The 22745-nt window shown below is 35.5% G+C and overlaps 1 protein-coding gene across 5 annotated transcripts in view; it reads right to left on the reverse strand.

The window, feature by feature from the left end:
• Positions 1–22745, reverse strand: part of DIAPH3 (diaphanous related formin 3) — a 490541-nt gene that overhangs the window by 431277 nt on the left and 36519 nt on the right. For all 5 annotated transcript variants that reach the window (XM_055360754.2, XM_055360755.2, XM_055360758.2 and 2 more), the window contains one exon: positions 7584–7760. In XM_055360754.2, coding sequence (XP_055216729.2) covers positions 7584–7760 — 177 coding nt within the window. The remainder of the gene's footprint in view (positions 1–7583; positions 7761–22745) is intronic.

The following is a 22745-nucleotide window of genomic DNA, read 5'->3' on the forward strand; positions in this document are numbered from 1 at the left end:
TAATGAACTCATAAACACTATTTTTTGGCCAAATATTCTAACTGGAGAATATGGGAAGAGTGTAAACTATCTTAATTGAAAAACAAATTTCAGTTTATCCTAATGCAGTATCAAGGAACACACACACATACACACACACACACACACACACACACACACACGACGAGAAAAAAAGAAATTTAAATATCACTTTTCTTTCATATACTGTAAATTTTAGCAGAACAGACAAGAAGAGAGCTGAATATTCAGAAAGCTGCACAACTCTAATTTATTCTGGAATGTAACCTTGCCAGAATTGTTCAAGTGTATGCATAAGCACCTACAATCACAAACAACTTTTGTGTAATCCTGCAGATAAGAACACTGCCAGTGATTGGCCGGGCGCGGTGGCTCACACCAGTAATCCCAGCACTTTGGGAGGCCGAGGCAGGCGGTTCATTCACGAGGTCAGGAGATTGAGACCATCCTGGCTAACACGGTGAAACCCCGCCTCTGCTAAAAATACAAAAAAATTAGCCGGGAGTAGTGGCGGGCACCTGTAGTCCCAGCTACTCGGGAGGCTGAGGCAGGAGAACGGCGTGAACCCAGGAGGCAGAGCTTGCAATGAGCTGAGATTGCGCCACTATACTCCATCCAGCCTGGGCGACAAAGTGAGACACCATCTCAAAAAAAAAAAAAAAAAAAAAACTGCCAGTGATGAAAAAGGATTTTCATTCATATATTTGTTTTTCAACTTTTCTAAGTAAATGACAATTTCTTCATACATTTACATAAAGGATAAAATGGTCATTTGACTTAAGATACAACTTTTTTCTTAAGGCCAACTTTTCTACAGAAGAAAATATGACTGAGAAAAGGCCTTCACAGGTATACACAAATAATTGCCTGCACAGCTCCTAACTGGCGAAACAGCATGCTGAAATATTACCATAACATTTACCCCTTTAAAATTCCTCCCTCTAACCATTTTATTGGTGCTACAAAATCCCACCAGGCAAAATCCAATACACCTAAATCATTTATTTTCTCATTTATCTGGATCTAGAAGAAACAACTAAACATTGACATTATCCCCCTGACAAACACAACCCATGAATCAACTTGATAATTGCCTTGAACTACTATACTCTCTCCCTCTTCCTCTTCATACTTGGATTATTATTTGGATTGCTTTTAAACCACCTTTCCCTGAATTTTTCAATTTCTACCCAATGGAGAGGGAAAAGAGTGACAAGTAATAAATCAGAACAAAGCATTCCCACAGAACCTCTCTCATTTTATCTAGTCAAGCCTTAATATACTTTTTTAGATTGTAAGAAATAGAAAATGTTCACGATATAGGAAAGTAGATTTGTAAAGAATACTAATACTTGAAATAAGCTGCTGGTAGGAATCTATAGCAGTCAATAAACACTTAAGAGAATTAACACAAAGGGGTCTTTGTTGGTTTTTCTTTTCATTCAGACTCTTGGTTGACCCTTAAGATATTCCTTGCACACTCAACACAAAATTCATTAATTTGACCAAAGTAATAGCTATGCATAAATCTTTAACACCAAGAATTAAAGAGAATAAAGAAAGAAAAATTGTCATTAGTATGTACCCTAAGAGTGGCAATATGGAATAAGCTTAGCAAGATGAACCCTCCCCACCTCTATACCAAAAATATCAAAAGAACATGGTCACATCTGATTTTTATCGGTTCACCTGAGCCCTTCTTTTCTCCTCTGGAAAAACAGCTCTTAGATATTAAGGTTTATTATACAGTTGTGGTGACTAAGACAACAGACATAAATGCAGAACTAGACAAACCAACTGATGGACAAAAATCAAACCTCAGAAACAAACCCACATGTGCAAAAACTTGATCGATAACATTAGAGATATTACAAATCATAAAAAAAGAATGAACTATTCAAATAAATGCTGCTGGAAAAACTATGTGGAAAAAAATTGGATCCACATCTCACATCAGGCATAGAGATATATATTTCTAATAATTTTAAATGAAAATATAGGAGAATAGATTTATGATGTCAGGATAGATTTCTTCAATAATATACAAAAAGGACAAACCATAAAAAGTTTGATAAATCTGACCACAATTTTACATTTTTGTACTTCAGCTCCCCTTTCCCCCTAACAAAAGTAAAAAGACAAGACTCAGACTAGGACAAGATATTTGCAACACATATAAACTGAACACATGAGTATTATTCTGGCTATATGGGAAATTCTACAAATCAATATGAAAAAGACGGAAATCTCAAACAACAAAATGGGCAAAAATATAAACAGAAAATTCACAGAAGAGTAAAGCAAAGGGCCAATAAGCATGTGAAAAGATGTTCGGACACATTTATAATCAGAAAAATATAAATCCTTTAGTATGAGATATCCTGTTTACATTTGTTTACTTGCAAAACTTAAAAAGTCTAATACTAATGCAAACAGGGATGTTCTACAAATTAACCAGCCTGCAATCTTCAAAACTTTCAAATTCATAAAATACAAGGAAACATACGAACTATTCCAGACTGAAGAAGATTTTAAAAACATAACTGAATGCAACATATGATTCTGAACTAGATTCTTTTGCTATAAAGAGCATATTGGTACTATTGGTAAAACTTTAATAGTGTCTGAGGTAGAAATTGATCAGTGTTAACTTTCTGATTTTGGTGGCTATATTGTGGTCATATAGAAGGAAGTCCTTACTTGTGGAAAATATACACTGAAGTATTACAGGATTATGGGTCATTGAATCAGCAATTTACCATCAAATATCTCAGAAGAAAAAAGGTTTTGTTCCATACAACTGTATTCTTATACAGACAGAAAAAAAAAAGGAAAGTTTCTTTAGTGTATGGGAGCAAAACTATTGGATTCAGGGTACTGTTCACCTCAGGGAAAAAAAGAAGATAAAAGCGGGAATTAGAAGAATTACACAAGGGATTTCACTTATATCCGTGGTGGTATTTTTTATATTATGTTCTATACTTTTTGTATGCCTGAAATACTGTATAATTAAAAAAAAACACTGCAGGACAAAATTAGATTCCACTCTATGTTATACACAGAAAATTGTTTCAAAGTCAAATATTAATGCCTTTGGTATTATCTAAACCAGGTTTCCCACGCTGAAAAGCCAATGTATGTATTAAATAGTAGGTCATCTAAGTTCTTACTACCAGGACATACTTCAAACATATGCTTAAGAGATGATGATGGCATTTTATAAATGTGCTTTCTCCTACATTACAAAAAAGCCTGATAAACATCTTCCCAGTAAAAGAATAGAACATCACCATTCATACTTAAGTACTTCGTGCAATTTTATCAGGTCATTTTTTCTACACTTACAACAATTCTAGACAGGAAGCCCAGAATTTAAATAATTTTTGTCAGAATGATTTTGATATCACTGGCACTCATTTAATGCCTGTTAATGATAGCATTCTGATAGATGAGCTTTCTTGCATAGCTTTCATTCTCTCAACCGATAGTGAAAATAAGAAAAGGTATGAATGCATGAAAAAAGCTATCTTCCATTCATTATTTTAATGTTTTTGTGTTATTGGGCTGACTAGCAATTAAAGCTAATCTCCATCTAAGTATAGTGTCTAAGGTGAAGAGAAATATAGTATCCTAGAAATCTTAAGTTAGGAAGCTGCACTTAACAGACATTTGTTTGGAATGATAAACCAATGGATGATACTGCATGGATATAATCTAATGGGAAGACAGATATCTAAAAAGTGAAAAGTAAAAAAAAAAGAATGAATTTCACAATAGACTCATACTCAAGCAGTTCTGAGAGGCAGGTTTAAGGAATCCTTAGCACATGCGAAGATAATTAAAGAAGACTAATGTTTAAACTAAGATTTAAAGTATGTATAAGGCCAGGCGCGGTGGCTCACATCTGTAATCCCAGCACTTTGGGAGGCTGAAGCGGGTGGATCACTTGAGGTCAGCAATTCGAGACCAGCCTGGCCAACATGGTGAAACCACATCTCTACCAAAAATACAAAAATTAGCTGGCATGGTGGTATGTGCCTGTAGTCCCTGCTACTCAGGAGGCTGAAGCAGGGATTGCTTGAACCCGGGAGACGGAAGTTGCAATAAGCCAAGATCATGCCACTGCACTCCAGCCTGGGTGACACAGCAAGACTCCGTCTCGAAAAAAAAATAAAAATAAAAAATGAAGTATAAGAAGTCTCTAACAGAGGCATGGAGGGAGATAAATGGCAGAGAACACTGCAGTATCCTAGATAAGAGGTCATGAAAGCTTGAACTAAAGCAGGGGGGAAATAAACTTAAGAGCTAATGAGGATAGAGAAGTAAATGGATGTGACTGATGCCTTAATGAGATCAACTATGACTCCCAAGTATGACTTCAGTGGGGACTTCTGAGATAAGAAATTAACAGTGAAGCAGAAATTTTGGTGAGTGGGTGTGTGTGTGTTGGGGGAGGTGTGTGTGTATTTAAGAAATATGATGAGTTCACTTTCTGATGTGTTGAGGTTCAGCATCTTTTAGAGAGCTGGATTATAACTGCTCTTCTGTAGAAGACACACCAAGGTGTCACAATATAAAAGATATTCTCCATGAAAGGGCTCAAGTCCCCGAAAACGAGTACGCAGAAAACTCAAGTGTATAAAGATAAGACTGACAGGCAGAGGCAACACTGAGAGGAAGTAAAAGAACACATAGAAGGATATGGAGAGTAAACTGGAAAAAACTGGCCAGAGAGAAGGAAAATTAGGAAAAGTGAAGTGTGTGTCACAGGGACACACACTTCTTTCACACGGTGTGTGACTGCCACAGAACCAGTCAAGCTGACCAGGATTTCTCACTTACAGAACTATAATAAATGTGTGTTGCTTTAAATCACAAAGCCCGTGGTAATTTGTTACGGCAGCAATAGGAAACTAATACAACACTCTAGGAAACCAATAGATACCTTAGGCCAGCAAGTGCTCATTCCTTCCCTCCCCCGACCCCAATCTAGTCTTGGAAGAGACAAATTCAGTCCAGAGAATAGGGAAGAATGGAAAAGCAAGATGGAGGAAAGGAGGCCAACTACATCCCCAACAACTGCCCCTACTGGAGACTAGAAATGGAACAAGCTTGAACAAGGGAAAAGGAGCAGCTTTCTTTGGGTGAAAATTAATTTATATTAAGCTAGGGTTTGTATTATCTGAAACCAACAGGAAATCTCTGGAACCTACCTGGGACTTTTAACCAGGATCAGAAGAAAAATAAGCTCAGAGGGCTGATTTAAAGGTGCAACAGCTGAAATAAACTAGCCACTTCCAACTTACACCTATCATGTTCACCTTGTTCAAAAAACACTACTTATAGGTATCTAAGAGTTCAGGAGTAATCACTGAAATTGACTTCAGAAACGTAAGTTGTAAATGTAGTGATGAACACAACTATTTCACATATCTAATAGTCATACAGAAACCAATATGGGCTTTCAGCTAGAATTTCAGCTTTCACCAAAAGACAAACGGGGGGAAAAGTCTTTAAGTATAACTAAAAATTCAACACCACTTTTAAGAATGCACACGGAAACTAGACTATTACCCAGAGACCAAGTAAATCAATTTCCCAAGTGAAATGAGTATGAATGTTGAAGTTATTACACTGTACTTCACATTCATTAAGTAATCAAGTCAGCACAGTCTTTCAAAGGACTGTCTTGAGGAGGGAAAAGAGGTGTTCTTCAAAACAAAGTTGTTACTTCATGTAAAAATTACTAAATACCTTTGATAATGATAAATAAGAACAATCATTGTAAAAATTGCACAATGCCAAAGCAAAGAACCTAGATGCAAACTTTAAATAGTATAAAGCCTCTGTAGGTACAAATGCCAAAAGGTTACCATGGCTGATTATTCAATGTTGCTTTCTCAAGAGAATTCTTATTAATAAAAATGTAACAGATACATACAAGCCAAAAATCAAGCCAGTTTAAATCTAGCATTCTCCACAGACATAGAAATAGCTCTAAATTTGTCAAAAATATGGTACCCTGAGAAGTTTGAAAAATAACCTAATCCGCATTTAAAGAAGGCAACAACACCCTTCAAAAGCCTTTCAGCTTCAGAATCAATAGCAGTTTTTCCCTACAGAGTACTGTAATATACTCAAGGAATCAGTAAGGGAAAGAAAGAATCTGTTTCTTATTTTTTTAAAAGGGCTTAGTTGTAACTGTCTCATCCCTTAGCAAATTGGACAGCCCTGAGAAGGCAACAATTTCATTTTATTTCTGCTGAGTTACTCCAGTGAGGGTTTGATCACCAAAATCTAACACCAATAGGTAGACCTGCTTAAGGGTGAAAAAGTGATCTGGCCCAGTTATTTTAAAAGTATTCTGTAAATATTTCAAAAATGCTTATATTCATCTGACCTCTAAATAATATTAAAGTATATAGTATTAGCCCCCTCCCAGCTACGAGTAACAGAAAACTAACATAAACTATATTCAGTACTTTCTAGGTAGTTGTACTTTTAACTTGTGGAAATAAAATGTGGCCTCCATAAATGTTTAACATCAATGGGCTACTTAGTCCACTTACTCAGATGGCACCCTCAATTATGATGAAATTTTTTAACTTAGTAGCCACAAGTGAACCATAAAAGTGTCATCCTGAAATCTCATGGATGGATAACCTAGGTGAGTGGTTCGATATATAGTGCACGGATGGGAGAAAAGTGCACTTTACGATCTTGAGTCCTCAAAGATAGTACTGAAGAGAGTTACCTTCATATAGGCCTCATTAACAGGGGCAAAGGCTAACCAGAAAAAGGTTAGGCATCCAGAAAAAGACGTAAAAGGTGAGTTCAAGTCTCCACAGATCTAAGTGTTGCAAAAAGAACCTGTTTATCCTAAAAACTAAGAAAAGAATGAAACAAGTTAGGTCTAAGATCCAGCCCATAACAATGCAAACAGTAGAGCACAGTGACTGTCATTTTAACATGGACCGGACTCAGACCACTTAGATCAGGGGTCCCCAACCCCGTTAGCAACTGGGCCACACAGCAGGAGATGAGTGGCAGGCCAGCCAGCATTACCAGCTGAGCTCCGCCTCTTGTCAGATCAGCAGTGGCATTACATTCTCAAAGGAGCACAAACTCCATGGTGAACTGTGCACGCTTCTTATGAGCATCTAACTAATGCCTGATGATGTGAGGTGGAACAGTTTCATTCCAAAATCATCTCCACCACCCCCCAAACGCTCATGGAAAAATTGTCTTCCATAAAATCAGTCCCTGGTGCCAAAAAGGTTGGGGACCGCTGATTTAGATATCTACTCAAGACAAAAATATACCGTTCGATACTTTGGAGTATTTGTTTTCACATACTCTTTACAAAACCAAAACCTGGTATGTTGTTTTTCTTCAGATTTCATATTTTTGTAATCCAAAAACTCTCTGTGGCTGAAGTGCTATCTTAAGTGACATCAGAAATTAGCCTATGGAGTATGACTACCAAAAATGCTTAGAGTTCCATTAACACGAGCAAAAGCTAAGGCTTTTGCCTCAAACATTTCCTAAAGAATCAAAATTCTTACCATCATTTTTTCAAAAAGTTCTAAGAGTTCATTCTCTGACAGTGGCTTTGGAAAGTTCTCCATCATCTCTAAAGGTGCTGCTGAGCAATCACTGCTTGCAAATGCAGTCTTCAGGTTGGGAAGTGGAGGTCTCTCTTTCTTGCTCCCTGGAATTCTTATGCTGGCAAATTTGTCCAGCTACAAAGAAAGACAGAATGACACACGTGTAAGTATTTCCTTTCCCAACATTTATCTCATCTCAAAAATGAGAAAAACAAAGAGGGCCAATCGTGTTATCATTGTGATTTCATCAAGAGGCATTCAGCATTGGAATATTTAAAATTAATAATAATAAAGAGTGGTGAAAATTTTTCAGTAACCATTCTATCTAAAGATTGAAGAGAGCTCAGACAACATTGAAAGATTCCTTCTAATCTTAAAACCACACATAGATTTGAGGTTCTAATGACAGGTGACCTTTGCTTTATATATTAGCAAATTAAGCAGTTTAGAAATATTACTTAGATAATTTAGTGTTGGTCCCAAACTAGTACTCACTGTCCCATCTCCCACCCCCTCCTGGCCCCTTTGCCTATTGCCCTTTCCATAATGCATACTGTCTCTTGGAGTGGGGGTGGGAGGGGAACATGATTTAGGAATTTTTAGGAATTGAATTCTACTTATATCTTCATAGCTTATTGGCCTGATAAACTATTTATCTTTGTTCAGGCTGGTCTGTATGTGAACTTCTTGAATATCTACAGGGCAAAATGGTTAAGGCCTTAAGAAATAAACCTAGATTTTTGTTGCAATGAAATTTCTTCTACAACTAGATAATCAAATAGCTTGCTGACATTCAAAAAAGCATAGATATTAGTTTACAAAGCTAATTATTCATTTATTCAAAATTGTTTGAATTTCACAAGTTCTATTGCTCACAAAGAACCCAGACTCATACATTTCATGACTAATACAATGTTTCAACAATCAAAAATGCAAAAAGTCTTAAGCTGAACCAGGCATCAAGAATAGAAGTATACTCAAACAGCACAGTGATTCCATGAGTTTTTTTATCATTGTTGTATACATTTTTAAGCTACTGTTCTCACCACGTATACTGTATATAAACCTGTACTATTCATTATGGTAGCCACTAGCTATGTATGATTATTAAATTAAATTGAATGATATTAAAAATTCAGTTCCTTCATTGGACTAGCCTACATTTCAAGTGCTCAAGAGCCACATGTGGCCAGCATACTAATACATATAGAACATTTCCATCATTGCAAAAAGTTTTAATGGACAGAGCTAGCATAGCCATTAAAAACGCCTGATACCTCAAAGTTTCAATTCAAAAGGACAATTAAGTCACAGTATTGTTTATTCAATTCACTAAAGAAATAGGATTTCTTCAAATAATGAGATGTAAAGATAAGTATTATCTTTCAAAATAGGTTTCTAAATTTACTATGAAGATAATGTCTAGGAAAAATACTATGTACTGCACTCACCCATGGTCCACCTAACATCACTTAAACATTAAAGTACTAAGAATACGACAGCTTTCTGTAGGATTTAGAAAGTTGTCATAAAACACCACTGCTCTCATTCTAACCACCAAAACAAACCAGAAAACGTATAAAGTTATACTTGCTGTTGTCGTCAACCCAACAGAAAACTGAAGACCCAAAGAAACCTACAAGAATCAAATACCAGAAAATGACAAGCTGCTCTTATCCCTGACAAACAGTTGAGGAAGAAGAATAAGTTAAACAAGGGTAAAGAAAAGCCAGCCAAATATTTAAGGAAATATTGATAGCTGCATGGGTGCTGGCATTAGAATTTCAAGGAGCCCCACATGAAGCCCCAGCCATTTGGCAAGTCTACACCCACCTACCAACTCTTTCCCTAGTGTTCACCAACTGAATGGGGTAGTAAGCCAATGGCTCGGAGCAGAACAGGAAAGCTGTATGAATACTCCATGAGGCATATGCAAACAGCTGCCCTACAAAGGCCATAGACTAGGCAAAAGACTGGAGAGAAATCCTCATGACACATTCTGGACTTTGAAAGAGCATGTCATAATGCCATCTAAAGGCTGGGGCAGGGTACCTGGTCAAAGAGATTTTCTGAAGAAACAGCCAGAAGTAGAACTGAAAACAGAAAGAGAACTCTACATTAACCCTAAAATCGGCATTTTTTTTTTCCTGAAACGATATAATGAAGAGTGGACATTACACATGAGATGAATAATTTCAGCAGCAAAGTCACAGAAACTATTAAGAAAAAAAAAAAAAACACGGATGAATTAGAAATAAAGAATAGATCAGAAATGAAGATTTTCTTAGATGAGCTTAACAGTAACCTGAACATAGCTGAGGAAGAATCAGTGAACCTAAACCCAGATCAATAGAAAGTTCCAAACTCAAACACAAACAAAATAATGAGATAGAAAAAAAATTGAGTATGATCTGTGATACAACATCAAATGTTGTAACACAAGTGTAACTGGGGTCCAGAAGCAGAAGAGAGAGTGGAAATGGTACAGAAGAAATATTTCAGAAGATAATGACTAAGAATTTTCCAAAATTGATTAAATATATATAACTCAATTCACAGATCCAAAAAGCTCAGCAAAACCCAAAAAGAATACAAAAGACACACATACACACACACACACACACACAAACACACACACACACCTACCTACCCCTAAGCACTTCATGGTCAAACTGCTGAAAGTTAAAAATAAACAGCAAACCATAAGAGTACAGCCAGAGAAATAAAAATACATTATATACATGAGAAAAAAATGATATGACAGCTAATTTCTCACCAGAAACAATGGTGGCAAAAGACAATGGAATGGCATCTTTAATGTGCTGAAAGAAAGGTAGGATTGACTCTTGAACAACACAGGGATTAGGGCAGTCAAAGTCCACATATAAATTTTGACTCCCCAGAAACTTAACTACTTATAGCCTCCTGTTAATGGGAAACCTTAGCAGTAACATAAACAGTCAATTAATACATTGTTGTATGTTAAATGTATTTACTGTATTCTTACAATAAGTTAGAGAAAAGAAAATCTTATTAAAATCATAAGAAAGAGAAAATACATTTACAATACTGTACTATATTTATCAATACTGTAAGTTTACATCATATAACAAGATGAATTGTCCGCTGAAATGGTGACCAACACAGCTACAGACCTCAATCTATACAATTCACATATCAAGCAATTCACCTTTTTCTTGTAATGTCATGAGTTTTCTCTGATTCTTGGGAGCACTTCAAGCATCACTAGTGGCACTTTGTATGGGTCCCACGGTGTTACTCAGGGTTTACGGTATTGCACTAAACACGATGAAAAATACTCAAGAACTGCAAGAGATCAGTTTTTACTGAAATACGCAATTTACTGGAGAGATTAACTGCTCAAGTGGAGATGATTAGTGTCACGTGACATTTTAAGCAGCTACTCAACACACCTGAGCTCACCGGAATAGCAACCAGAGGTGACTACAACATTAGTAGAGTAATATAGTGTGCAGTACAGTTAATTTTATAAAGTTATAGTTTAATACTGCATCTTTACATTTGTTCACATTTCTCTTGACTGCAAATGGCACCATCTTTAGTACATGTTTGTATGAACTAAAGTCAATAAATTTTGATTAATTTTAACTTTTTTTATAATAGATTTGTAAATGTTTTATGGTATTAAGTGAGAAAACAGACTATTATTTAAATATATTCAAGATATACATAACTTTTTCTTTTTTCGAGATTTCTAACCAGTTTGTCTGCAAGTTTTTTCAAATTATTGCAAATCTACAAAAATCTCCAATATGTTTCTTTGAAAAAAACCTGTCTGTAAGGGGATCTGGGCAGTTCAAATCAATGTTGTTCCAGGATCAGCTGCACTGTTATCCTGGGATTCTATATACAGTGAAACTATCCTTCATAAGTAGAAGCAAAAGAAACACACTTTCAGACAAAAACTGAGATAATCTGTCTCCAGCAGACCTGTACTACAAAAAGTATAAAAGAATTTTGTCAGGCTGTAGGGAAGTGATACATATATAACTTTTTCTTAACTTGTTCTGGGATGAAATCCCAGATCTACAAAAAGAAATGAAGAGCAATCAACAGTTGTCTATTAGATGTTGGTGATACAAAGATAAATGAGCTATAAGACTTACCTTAAATAATTATCAAGTGGAAGAGACAAGCACATAGGTAATTATATAGCTACACAGAAAATGTAGGAGGTATGTGAAATGTATTATAATAGCAAAAAAGAGTGGCATATAACTCACCACCATAAGCGTTTCCTACTCTGGAATAACTCAGAAACATGAAACTGTCTCCACATGAATATATGTCCAGAAGTTACTATCCCTATGTACATTTGTACCCTCATTACTGATGTTTGTTTAAAAAAAAAAAAAACTGAGAGAAACCAAAAAAACTGTTTTAGGAAATGGGACTGGTCACCTATCTCCCAACTCACTACTTCATTGCCATCATTTCTGTACAGATAATATCAATTCCTAAGCACAGAAACTATTCTGGTTCTTTACATACACACACATCCCAAAAAAACCCAGTGTAACTTAATTAATATGCCAAACTTATAATGAAGTGAAATTAAGCAAAACTTCATTAATGCAACATCAATATTATAAATGTAAACATGTCAATAAATGGGAATAATAAGCTTAAGCACTTCACAAGCTAATTTGTAAATGCATAACCTAATGGTTCTAACAGTGATAGAAGACATAAAATCTTAATATTCACCAAAAACCAAAACTTTTTTTAAAAAGAATCTCTAAAGTCATAAAAATTAACAATATTTTTACTAATATTTACTGAGCCTTTTCTATATGTCAAGCACCAGGCTAAGAGCTTGAAATGCAGCATCAGGTTGAATACGTTGGTTTAATCCTTAAAGTGAGGAAACTGTATGTCTAAAAAATAAAAGAACAAGCTCCAAAACACTTTTGTACCTAACAATTTCATAGTATTGAGCTCAAAAATAGGACAAAGGAAAAAAATCAGCCATTAATGTTTTCAGGAGTAAAACTAGTAAAACTGTACTTGTATCAATAACATAATTTGTAAAAGTAATAACGTTAATAATAAAATATAATTATCACACCTACCCCATATGCTTAGCACCTAAAACTCTGGGGAAAAGACAAATTTTACCCAAATGGAAAAATAAATTTGTACATTACCACTAGTATAGATGGATGAAGGCAAGATAGGAAAAATTAGCATTCCCCTCTTCTAGCTTATAAATCCACAATGGTCAAAATAGTAATATGAGATACAAAAGGATCAATCAGTATTTCATATTTTCAATATAATGCTTTTATTTCTTTTCCCAGATAAGAAAGAATAAAAGAAAAAAATAAGGAAAGAACCATAAAAGAAAAATAAGCACAATCCTTCCTCCTATACTGGAATAGCAACTCGAATCTAATGAATACCTCAGGCTAAAAGTAAAAGCGTTCCGTGCCCTATTGAGCACTCCAGGTAGATTCTACAAAATCTGGGCACTATAACAAAGCTAGGCACAAAGTGAGCTTTACTATCAAATCATTTTACATGTTTTAAAAGAAGTTTCATTTTTTAAAAGAGAGGTTACTATGATTCCATTCACACATGGAAAAATCACTCCTAATCTATCTTTGATGAAATTGCACACACGATTTGCTTAAACCAAGGTACAACAGAACACTTGAGCAAACTTTAAAAATACTTTTTACATAAAAATATGACAGGAATCCCCCTAATATTGACCATAAGTTGGTTATCTTGTATTTGGCAATTTGGCTGGGGGTTGTTTATGTGTGTGTATTACAATTTGTGCACTTTCTATTTCATGTAAAATTTTCATAATTTTATATGAAATTCTCCTCTTAAAGTTGAGCAAGAAACACAACCCAGAGAGGTGAAGTATACAAACAATTTGCCTTTGTTGAAGAATTAGTTAAACATATGCAAGACTGAGAAGATTCTGTTATAATGCCATTTGGAGATGGTACACCACACTTCATTAATATGGCTTTGACTGTGTCTGGGGTATACTAAGTTTTATAAATTAATATCACTTATCTTCAGGGGAAGCTAAATGAGCACCCTACTGAGTATTATCTCATACTGAGTAATCACACTGATAATCAGTAATGACAGTTTAAATAAAATTAATTAAACAAAAAAGGTTCAAAAAAAACTATCTGAATTTTTAGCTATAGTATATCACTGTAAAAATGAAAACTCAGTGTTTAAGGTTTTCAGTATTACAACATTTTAAACACCAAAAGGCAAGTGATTCTTTAATTTAAAATAAAAGGAAAATATAATTAGTCATCTTACAATTTCACAAGTATGAAAAACTACATATGATCATAAACATACTTCATTAGAACCCAGAAGGGAGTAGAAATTTTCATGAAATCCAGGAGAATTATTAAGCAAACAAAAATTCCTTCTCATTATAGAATCAATTCTATCCAAACACATACCTGAAATATAGAATAAAATCTACTGCTTGAAATTCTCTATTTTCAGGCAATCTTACACGACGCTTAAGAGGGGGTAAAAACCTAACAGCTAACATAGCTTGGCTCTTTAGTTAACTTTATTACTAATCTGGGAACTTTGTGATTAAAAACAAGCAAGACTCTGGAGTCTGACTTCACAATCCTGTCCAGCCACTTGCTTAGTGTGTTACCACAACTAAGCTACTTAAACCTTCCATGATGGTACCCATCACAGAGAAGTGTTAACAGGAAATAAAAGTACTATTCACTCTCATCTTTGGATTTAAAAGGCTGAAATGCCTTCCCTGACCACTTTATCTAAAGTAGCACGTGTACCCACCCCTTATCCGTCACAGCACACAGTACATTCTCTTCCTATGTCCTTTCACATGACTTACGAAAATCTGTAATTATCTTATTTATTTTGTAATTGTTAACTCTGTCTCTTTCCAACTAAAACGGAAGTGCCATGCTAGACAAACCATCAACTGTTTTAATCACTGTGGCCGCCCGTCTCTAAGATGGCCCCAGTGATCCCGATTTATGCAACCAACAGATATTGTGGAAATTATGGAGTGCAATTTTCAAGACTAGATCATAAAAGATTTTACAGCTTTTGTTTTGCTCCTTCTTGGGAGTATGCCAGCTGCCAGATCATGAGAACACTCAAGAACTCCTAAGGGGAGGCAAAGAACATGACAAATAATTGAGGGCTTCCGCTAAAAGATAAACAGGTTTCTTGCCAACAGCCATGTGAGTGAGCCATCTTGAAAGTCCTGGTCAAGCCTTCACATGACTGTAGCTCCAGCCAACATTTTTACCGCAAACTCAAGGCAGAACCCAACCCAGAACCACCCAGCTAAGCAACTACCAAATTCCTGACACACAGAAGTGGTATGAAATGATAAATCTTTGCTATTTTAAGTCACTAAGTTTTGGGGCAACTCGTTATATACCAACAGATAATGATTATAGTCATGTTGTGTATGCAGCCTATAGCACAGTAGCCGATAGTTAGCAGTCAGTCAAGTAATACTTGTTGAAGGTATGAATGAATGAGCAATTACTAGATGATAAAATATATAAAACATAGTTACCATCCCTACAGATGCTTACCATTTGAGAGAAAAATATACAATAAAGGATCATAATTTAAGGTAGAATATTGTAAATGCCCCCAAGAAAATAAGCCAAGTGAACTAGCAACAGGAATGAATGATTAATTCTAGAGTGGGGAAAAGTACCTTGAGAGGGGCTTTGGAATGGAAGTACAACAGGGAACTTGTGATGCTGATATGAAAATTATAGAACATGTTAACTGCTAAGCAGTATGTCTGCCTGTTCCATGGTCTTTACGTTTAAGCACCAGTGACATCACTGGTACAAAGATGTATCACTGTGGAGAGAAAAACCAACCATTCAATCTTTCAGGTATGATAAGCTGAGGCCAGTTTTAGGCCATAGACTTACCACCCAGGAACAATTCCTACCATCCGATCAACTGCATTCTGACTTCGATATTCCTCAATGTTACAAATGGGCTTCTTCAGCTCTTAATTTGTATTTTACTGAAATTTATAAGAAGTTCTTTAGCCAGAGGCTTCTTTGAAAAGACGAAAACTTACTGTTCCCTCCCTACCAAAAAATACTTGATTATCTACTTATAATATTTTGTCCACATTTAGGTTTCACATAGTATTTTAATATTATTAAATGAAAAACAAATTTACGCTCTTAAAATTTCTTCAATTGCTTGAAAATAAGTTACAACATGCAATACGTGTTCTAAAGCCAGCTGTCATGCCATGGGGCAGTGTTTGGAGATGCCTGCACAGGGAAGAACCGAGGCCTCCCCGCACCAATTAGCATCCACTTGCCAGTCATGAGTGAGCCACTTTGGAAATAGATACTCCAGCCCCATCAAGGCTGCAGATGATTATAATCTCATGAAAGACCTCAAAACAGAACCATCCTGTTAGCTGTTTCCAAATTTTTGATGCAAGAAACTGAAATATCAAGTGTTTATCATTGTTTGAAGCCACCAAGTTTTGAGAAATGTTATATAGCAATAGATAAAGAGCTCCTCATAGAATACTTTTAAATGCCTAAAATATATACGAACTAAAGTAAAATGAGGTTATAAAATTATTAAATTTTAATATATCAATAAATGTTCTTCACTATTGCATTAAATAACAAAGGTAACGACAAGTCTAATTTCAACATATTGTCAAATGTAAACCATATTTTGAAATATCTTCAGTAACTACTGTGCTTTGAAAATAACTGATTTCTGTTGGTGATAAAGTCGCAGGCCAAATACTACTGTGGGTTTTTCTGGCATGCTGATAGGTTTTTTTTTTCCTATATGCATAACTGAAAGAAATACTAAATTTCATTTACAGATTAAAGAAAATAAAGATTTAATTTTTTCTTCAAGGACACCACGAATTCCACCAAGACCCCTTGGTGGTCCATGGACCACAAGCTAAGAACACCTGGTAGGTGGGTACAGAACGATAGCAGAAATTGTGGTGGAAAAGGAGAAAGTAACTCAAGTTCCAATGCCTTCAGTGAATCAGTGGGAGGGACTAGAAGACCTACAGTTGAGACCACCAACAAGGAGGAACCAACAGGTTGTATACTCTGATGGTTTATGCTTCAAAGAGAGCTGGAAGCTTTTGAAGTAAGAAGCCACCAGGAAAATAAAGCCATCAAAGAACATCCAGGTTTCAACTACAGCAAGGAGGAAAGAGAACATTCAAAGAAGATGACAGACTTCGAGTTCCAAAGGGCAAAGTAGGAGGGTTTGGGAAGCCTGGAGGACTTGAGAGATATCAGATTAGAAGAATGAATGGACCTGAATAGTGAGAGAAGCAAACGGGTGATTACTGATGATATGAATTGATTATGACTCAGCTCTGCTGAAAGGTGATTTGAATTGTGATAACTGTAATGAAAATTAATAAAGACATAAACCAAAGCATGTGGACTACACCTCCTTTATTCATCTTTTCTCTGTCCCTACTGTCGCTAGCTCAGGCCACTTCTAACCTGCCTCCTAGCCTTCTAACCTGCCTCCATCTCTTCACTGCCCTCTCCCCCTACCATACTATAGCAATTCTCTACCCCAACATCATTCAACCTCCTGAAAATGCAAATCCAATCATGCCCCTCACTCCTGTGGTTAAACTCTTTCAATAGTCCCTCGTTACTCAAAGGATGACATTCTTGGCTCAAAGGTTCATCTTGATCTGAACATATTTCCTCTCTAGACAATCTTTTCACCACTCCACCACCTTACACTGTATGATCTAGAGATAATGAACAACCTAGAATCTCCTAAACATGTACAGGCTGTTCCTTGTGCCTAAAACCTACCCACACCTCATACCCCATCCCCTTACCTGGCTAATTTCAACTCAATCTTCAGCTCCCAACTTAAACTACAGCTCATGTAAGAGCCCATTTTGATTCCTCAAGACTGAGTTAGATGCTCAAAGACTTAGTGCTTGCATCATATAATATGTATACAATTATTTAAATGCCTGTGAACTAGGCTTTAAGTCCTTGAGAACAGATACTGTTATTTTATTCACTAAACCCCCTCTGAACTTACCACAGTTCTAAACATGTAGTGGATGTTATATTAATATTTGTTAAGTGAATAAATTAATAATTAGCTTCCTATCTTCCAGGCCTGGAACACCCTAGCCATTGCTTCTTGCCGTGCTAAATTTTTCTCAACAATATTTTAAATAAAAAATAATTAACACAGCATATCAAGGGAGAATGCCAGGTGTTATGCCTTTTATATATTCAATAGGAAAACCCAGACTCTTCCTAACACTGATAATTTAGAGTAGGCCCCTACACTAAAAACAAGGATAACTTATGTTATTTAATATCATGATATAAGGTAATAAGAAAAATATCCATTCAAAAAGGAGCACACATATCATTGAAAAAAAATTTAACATTCAAGAAACCCCAAAGTTCTATCTACCCATCTACTCAAAGTACAATTCTAATTGCATATATTTAAATATTAATAATATATACTTGAGAAGTAATATAAATTAGCCCTGCATATATTACATTTTATTTTAAAAAGCATAGACCTATATTACCCATAAACAAAAAGTCATCTGAAGACATCAATAATCGCTTTCTACTTGCCAACCTGACATGCTTCCACTACGAATCCATTTCATTGGTATGCCAGAAGTAAAATTAATAAGGAGTAAAAATTACACCAACTCCTGCCAGCCCAGATTCCAACCTGTCCTTCAAAACTCAGCTGAAAAGTCACCTTCACATGAAGTCTTCCAAGATCAAGCTGACCTTCCAGCCCCTATCATATCACACTAAAACTACTGATTGTCTATACATCCATTTCTCTACTGCACCCAGACGACAGAGACCTTCTTTTTCCATATTTGTATTTCTAAAAGAGTACTAGGCACTCAACAAATTATTAATGAACGAGTGGACAAAACAATGAATATACAAGTCTGTACACCCTACAACATATTAGTATATTCAACTCTGAGAGCTCTTGATCTTATTCCCAAGTTTGTGCTGATTTGAGGAGGAGCTCTCTAAACTATCCTATAAATATTTAAAGATTCTAAGATAGTACTTAAGTATTACTACTGAAAATTTAAGTACAGGAAGTCCTAATTAACTCATTAATGGGCTAAGAAAGGCCCACCTGACTAAATGAACAGTTTAAGTTATTTAAAACAGAACTTGTTTGGATGTATTTTACATTCAGTCGCCCCAATCCATGCTGGTATTTCTACTTTACACAGAAGAGTATAATATGAATATATAGTTTTACTGAAAAACTGTGGTTGGGCAGATGGTAAATCACACTTTTTATCACTCATTGTTATTAACTTACCAAGGAAAATATAAAAAGTTAATGAAAATAGAAACTAAATTATAGTACAGAGAGCCTTATATCCTACTAGAATAATAAGATAAAACTATCTTAAATAATTCTAGGTTGAGCCTTTATTTTTAAAAGCTACTGACTTATGTTCTATTACTTGACTTTAAAGTTAGGCACAAATTCAGGTAATTAAAGTCATTTCCCTTTCTTTCATAAATATGATGTATAATTTAGCATATATCCCACAAGACACATCACATCTAGGTAGGTACAGGTAAACAAAGCTCAGTCCTATTAGGCCGCATTCATCTTTGAGTGAAGTCTCACAGAAATCACATCGGAATGTACTAGAGTTGTCTGGTAACAGTTATACCGAGGAAGAAGGCCCAGAGAACAGTTAGGAGGTGAGAGAAGAGTGAGGTGAAAGCTTCCACTCACTCACTAGAACCTACATCCACAGCAGGTGATTTCCGCAGTGGCTCTATGACCCCATTACCCCAGGAACTTTGAGGAGAACAAGGAAAGCCTGTATCTATATCTGGGCGCAGGCAGCAGTTGTTCTGAGATATGTGAAGTGCTTTCTATACAGAGAAATTTTTCCATGTCCTTTATAATTAAAAGAATCTCATATCCTTTAACAGATGACCTCTCAGTCCAACACCTCACTATTTCTTTGGGGTGGATTTTTTTGTTTTGTTTACTTGAGATATTCAAAATAGTTCATTTCTCATCTTAGAAAACATCTTAGATATAGTATGTCTTTATAATTATAATGATTTTCTCCGGATTAAGGTCAATGGCTATGATACAATTTCTCTTTTCCAATTAGAAGTCTCATATCGATGGCATCAAGGGAAAAGCGGACAATATTAAGATACGGTCTTGGTAACATGGAGAAACCCCATCGCTACAAAAAAATACAAAAATTAGCCAAGCAAGGTGGTGTATGTCTGTAGTCCCAGCTACTTGGGGGTCTGAGCTGGAGCCCAGGAGGCTGGGGCTACAGTGAGCTGTGTTTGCACCACTGCCCTGGGTGACAAAACGAGATCCTGTATCAAAAAAAAAGGGGAAGAATGAGATATACTTCTAGATTTTACATTTGGTGCTCTCAGTGGAGAAAAGGATAGTACTTAAATGGCATTATAATGCTTTTGATAAAGATCATGTTACTTGGAGCCAATCTGGCAGAGTTTTCCTGGCTGCCCTCTATGACTCTGAATAAGTTACTTAAGCTCTCTCTTCCCCCAGTTTCCCCATCTTTAAAGATGGGAACAATAACAGTGCTTACTCAGAGGTTTGGTGTTACAATTAAATGTGTTTATATAGTAAACATTTGGAACACTCTTTCGCACATAGCTAACAATTACATAGTCCTTACTGTTACTTAACACACCGCTCTTCTAATTAGCAACCACAATTCCCTAGTTATGTTGTTTTGTTTTGTTTTTTTAAGACAAGGTTTCCCTCTGTCACTCAGACTGGAGTACAGTGGCACAATCATGGCTCACTGTAGCCTCAAACTCCAGGGTTCAAGTGATTCTCCTGCCTCAGTCTCCCAAGTAGCTAGGACTAGGACTACAGGTTCACATCTGCATACCATCACACCCAGCTAATTTTTTTTTTTTTTTTTTTTTTTTTTGGTAGAGACAGGGTCTCCCTATCTTGCCCAGGCTAATCTCGAAGTTCTGGGCTCATGCAGTCCTCCCACTTCAGCCTCCCAAACAAAGTGCCGTGATTACAGACATGAGCCGCTACACTCAGCCCCCTAATTATGTTTTTATACTCCCTAAGTAAATTCTCCAGCATCTTATATCTTTGTATTCCCTAGAAGGTTTCTGCACGCTAATGAGAGATGCATTATCAAGTTAGAGAGGCAGGGTCCTGTCATGAAGGCATTATCTGCCATGTTAGACTTGACCTATACAAAACAGGTGCAATTAAGCAGTTTCAAACAGCATAAAACATGATCAGATAGGCAATGTAGATAGATCACTCTGATAGCTGTGTGGGAAGGTGGCATTTTGGGTAGCAATAGGAAGCTGCCAGAGTCCAGAGAAGAAAAAATGAGAAGACTAGGACTCTGATAGAAGGAACAAGAGAAGAAGAGATTCAAGAAATAATCAGAAAGAAACACTGGAAAGGTGAAGCTACTTTCTAAGAGAATATAAGGAATAAAACAAGTTTATGAGGAAAGTAAAGGGTTTAACTTAGAGCACACAGAGCTTCTAGAATAGATGAGACATCCATTGAGGTTATTCAGTAGGCCAATGAATTATTTCTCAATTGGAGGAAAAGGTCCTAAACAGAGATATACATGGTTAGTTGAAAACTTCAGAGGTGATTACCCAAGTAAAACACTACATACTGAGGAAAAGAATAGTAGAATCAGGAAAAACAACTGAGAAAAAACAATAATTTAAGGCAAAAAGGAAAAATTATGCAACCAGATAGATAATGAAAAGTCAAAGGGGTATGAAATTGAGAAAATTTGATGTCACAGAAGTCAAGAAATCTTTGTTCTCCAAAGAAGCAGCATATGATTATATCAAGTAGAGTAGGTAAATCCAATAAATTTCCAAGAACTAAAAACTAATAAAAATTATTTGTGATTTTAAAACGTCATTTATTAAAGATAAAGAAGTCACAACAATCTTATATATGCACTTTACTGCAAAGCTTCAAAATACGTGAAGCAAAAACCAATCGAATGCAAAAAATAAAATCTAAAATCACAGTTGGAGACTTCGATACTTCTCTCAATAATTGTTAGAACACACAGAAAATTAACAAGAATACAGAAGATGTGAACAGCACTACCAACCATTCAGAATACACACGAACACTGACCAAGATAGACCATGTTCTGGGACATAAAGACTTAAAAAATCAGAAAGGACAGAATTCATGCAAACTACAGGTCTCTGACCACGAGGGAACTAAATTACAAATCAGACACAGTCAAATATCAGGAAAACCCCTAAATATTTGGAAGTTAAATAACATATACCAAAATAACCCACGGGTCAAAGAAAATAAGAAATTTAAAAATATTCAATTCAATAAAATTTTGTGGGATGCAGCTAAAGCAGATGTCAGAGGAAAATTTATAGCATAAAAAATCTAACATGTTAGCAAACAAAGGTATTAAATCAATGACTTAGAGTTCTACCTTAAGAAATCAGAGAAAAAAATAATAAAACAAAAGAAAGTAAATAATAAAGATAAAACAAACAAAAACAAAAGAACTATAAAGAAAATTAGTGAAAACAAAAGCTAGTTTTTCAAAAGATCAATAAAACTGGCAAACCTCTAGCCAGACTAGTCACAGAGAAAAACACAGAAAACACAAATTATCAATATGAGGATTGCAAAGGGGGTAATTAATACAGATTCTGCATTAAAGGGATAAGAAAATATCACAAACAACTTTATACCCATAAATTCAACAATACAGATAAAATTTAAAATATAGGTAAAAATTTAGATTTAACAATATAGGTAAAATGTATGTCCTTGAAAGACATAAACTACCAAGGCTCACTTAGGAAAAAATAGATTACTTGAATAGTCCTATATCTAGTAACAGACATTTAAACAAGAAAATGTCAAATAAGCACATAAAAAAATGTTCAACATTAGTAATTGTGGGAAACAATTTGTCAGTTTCTTATCAAGTTAAAGATACACTTACTACATGACTCCCACAAAAAACAAAAACATATA

Source organism: Gorilla gorilla, chromosome 14 (genome assembly GCF_029281585.2).
Source record: "Gorilla gorilla gorilla isolate KB3781 chromosome 14, NHGRI_mGorGor1-v2.1_pri, whole genome shotgun sequence".
NCBI lineage: Eukaryota > Metazoa > Chordata > Mammalia > Primates > Hominidae > Gorilla > Gorilla gorilla.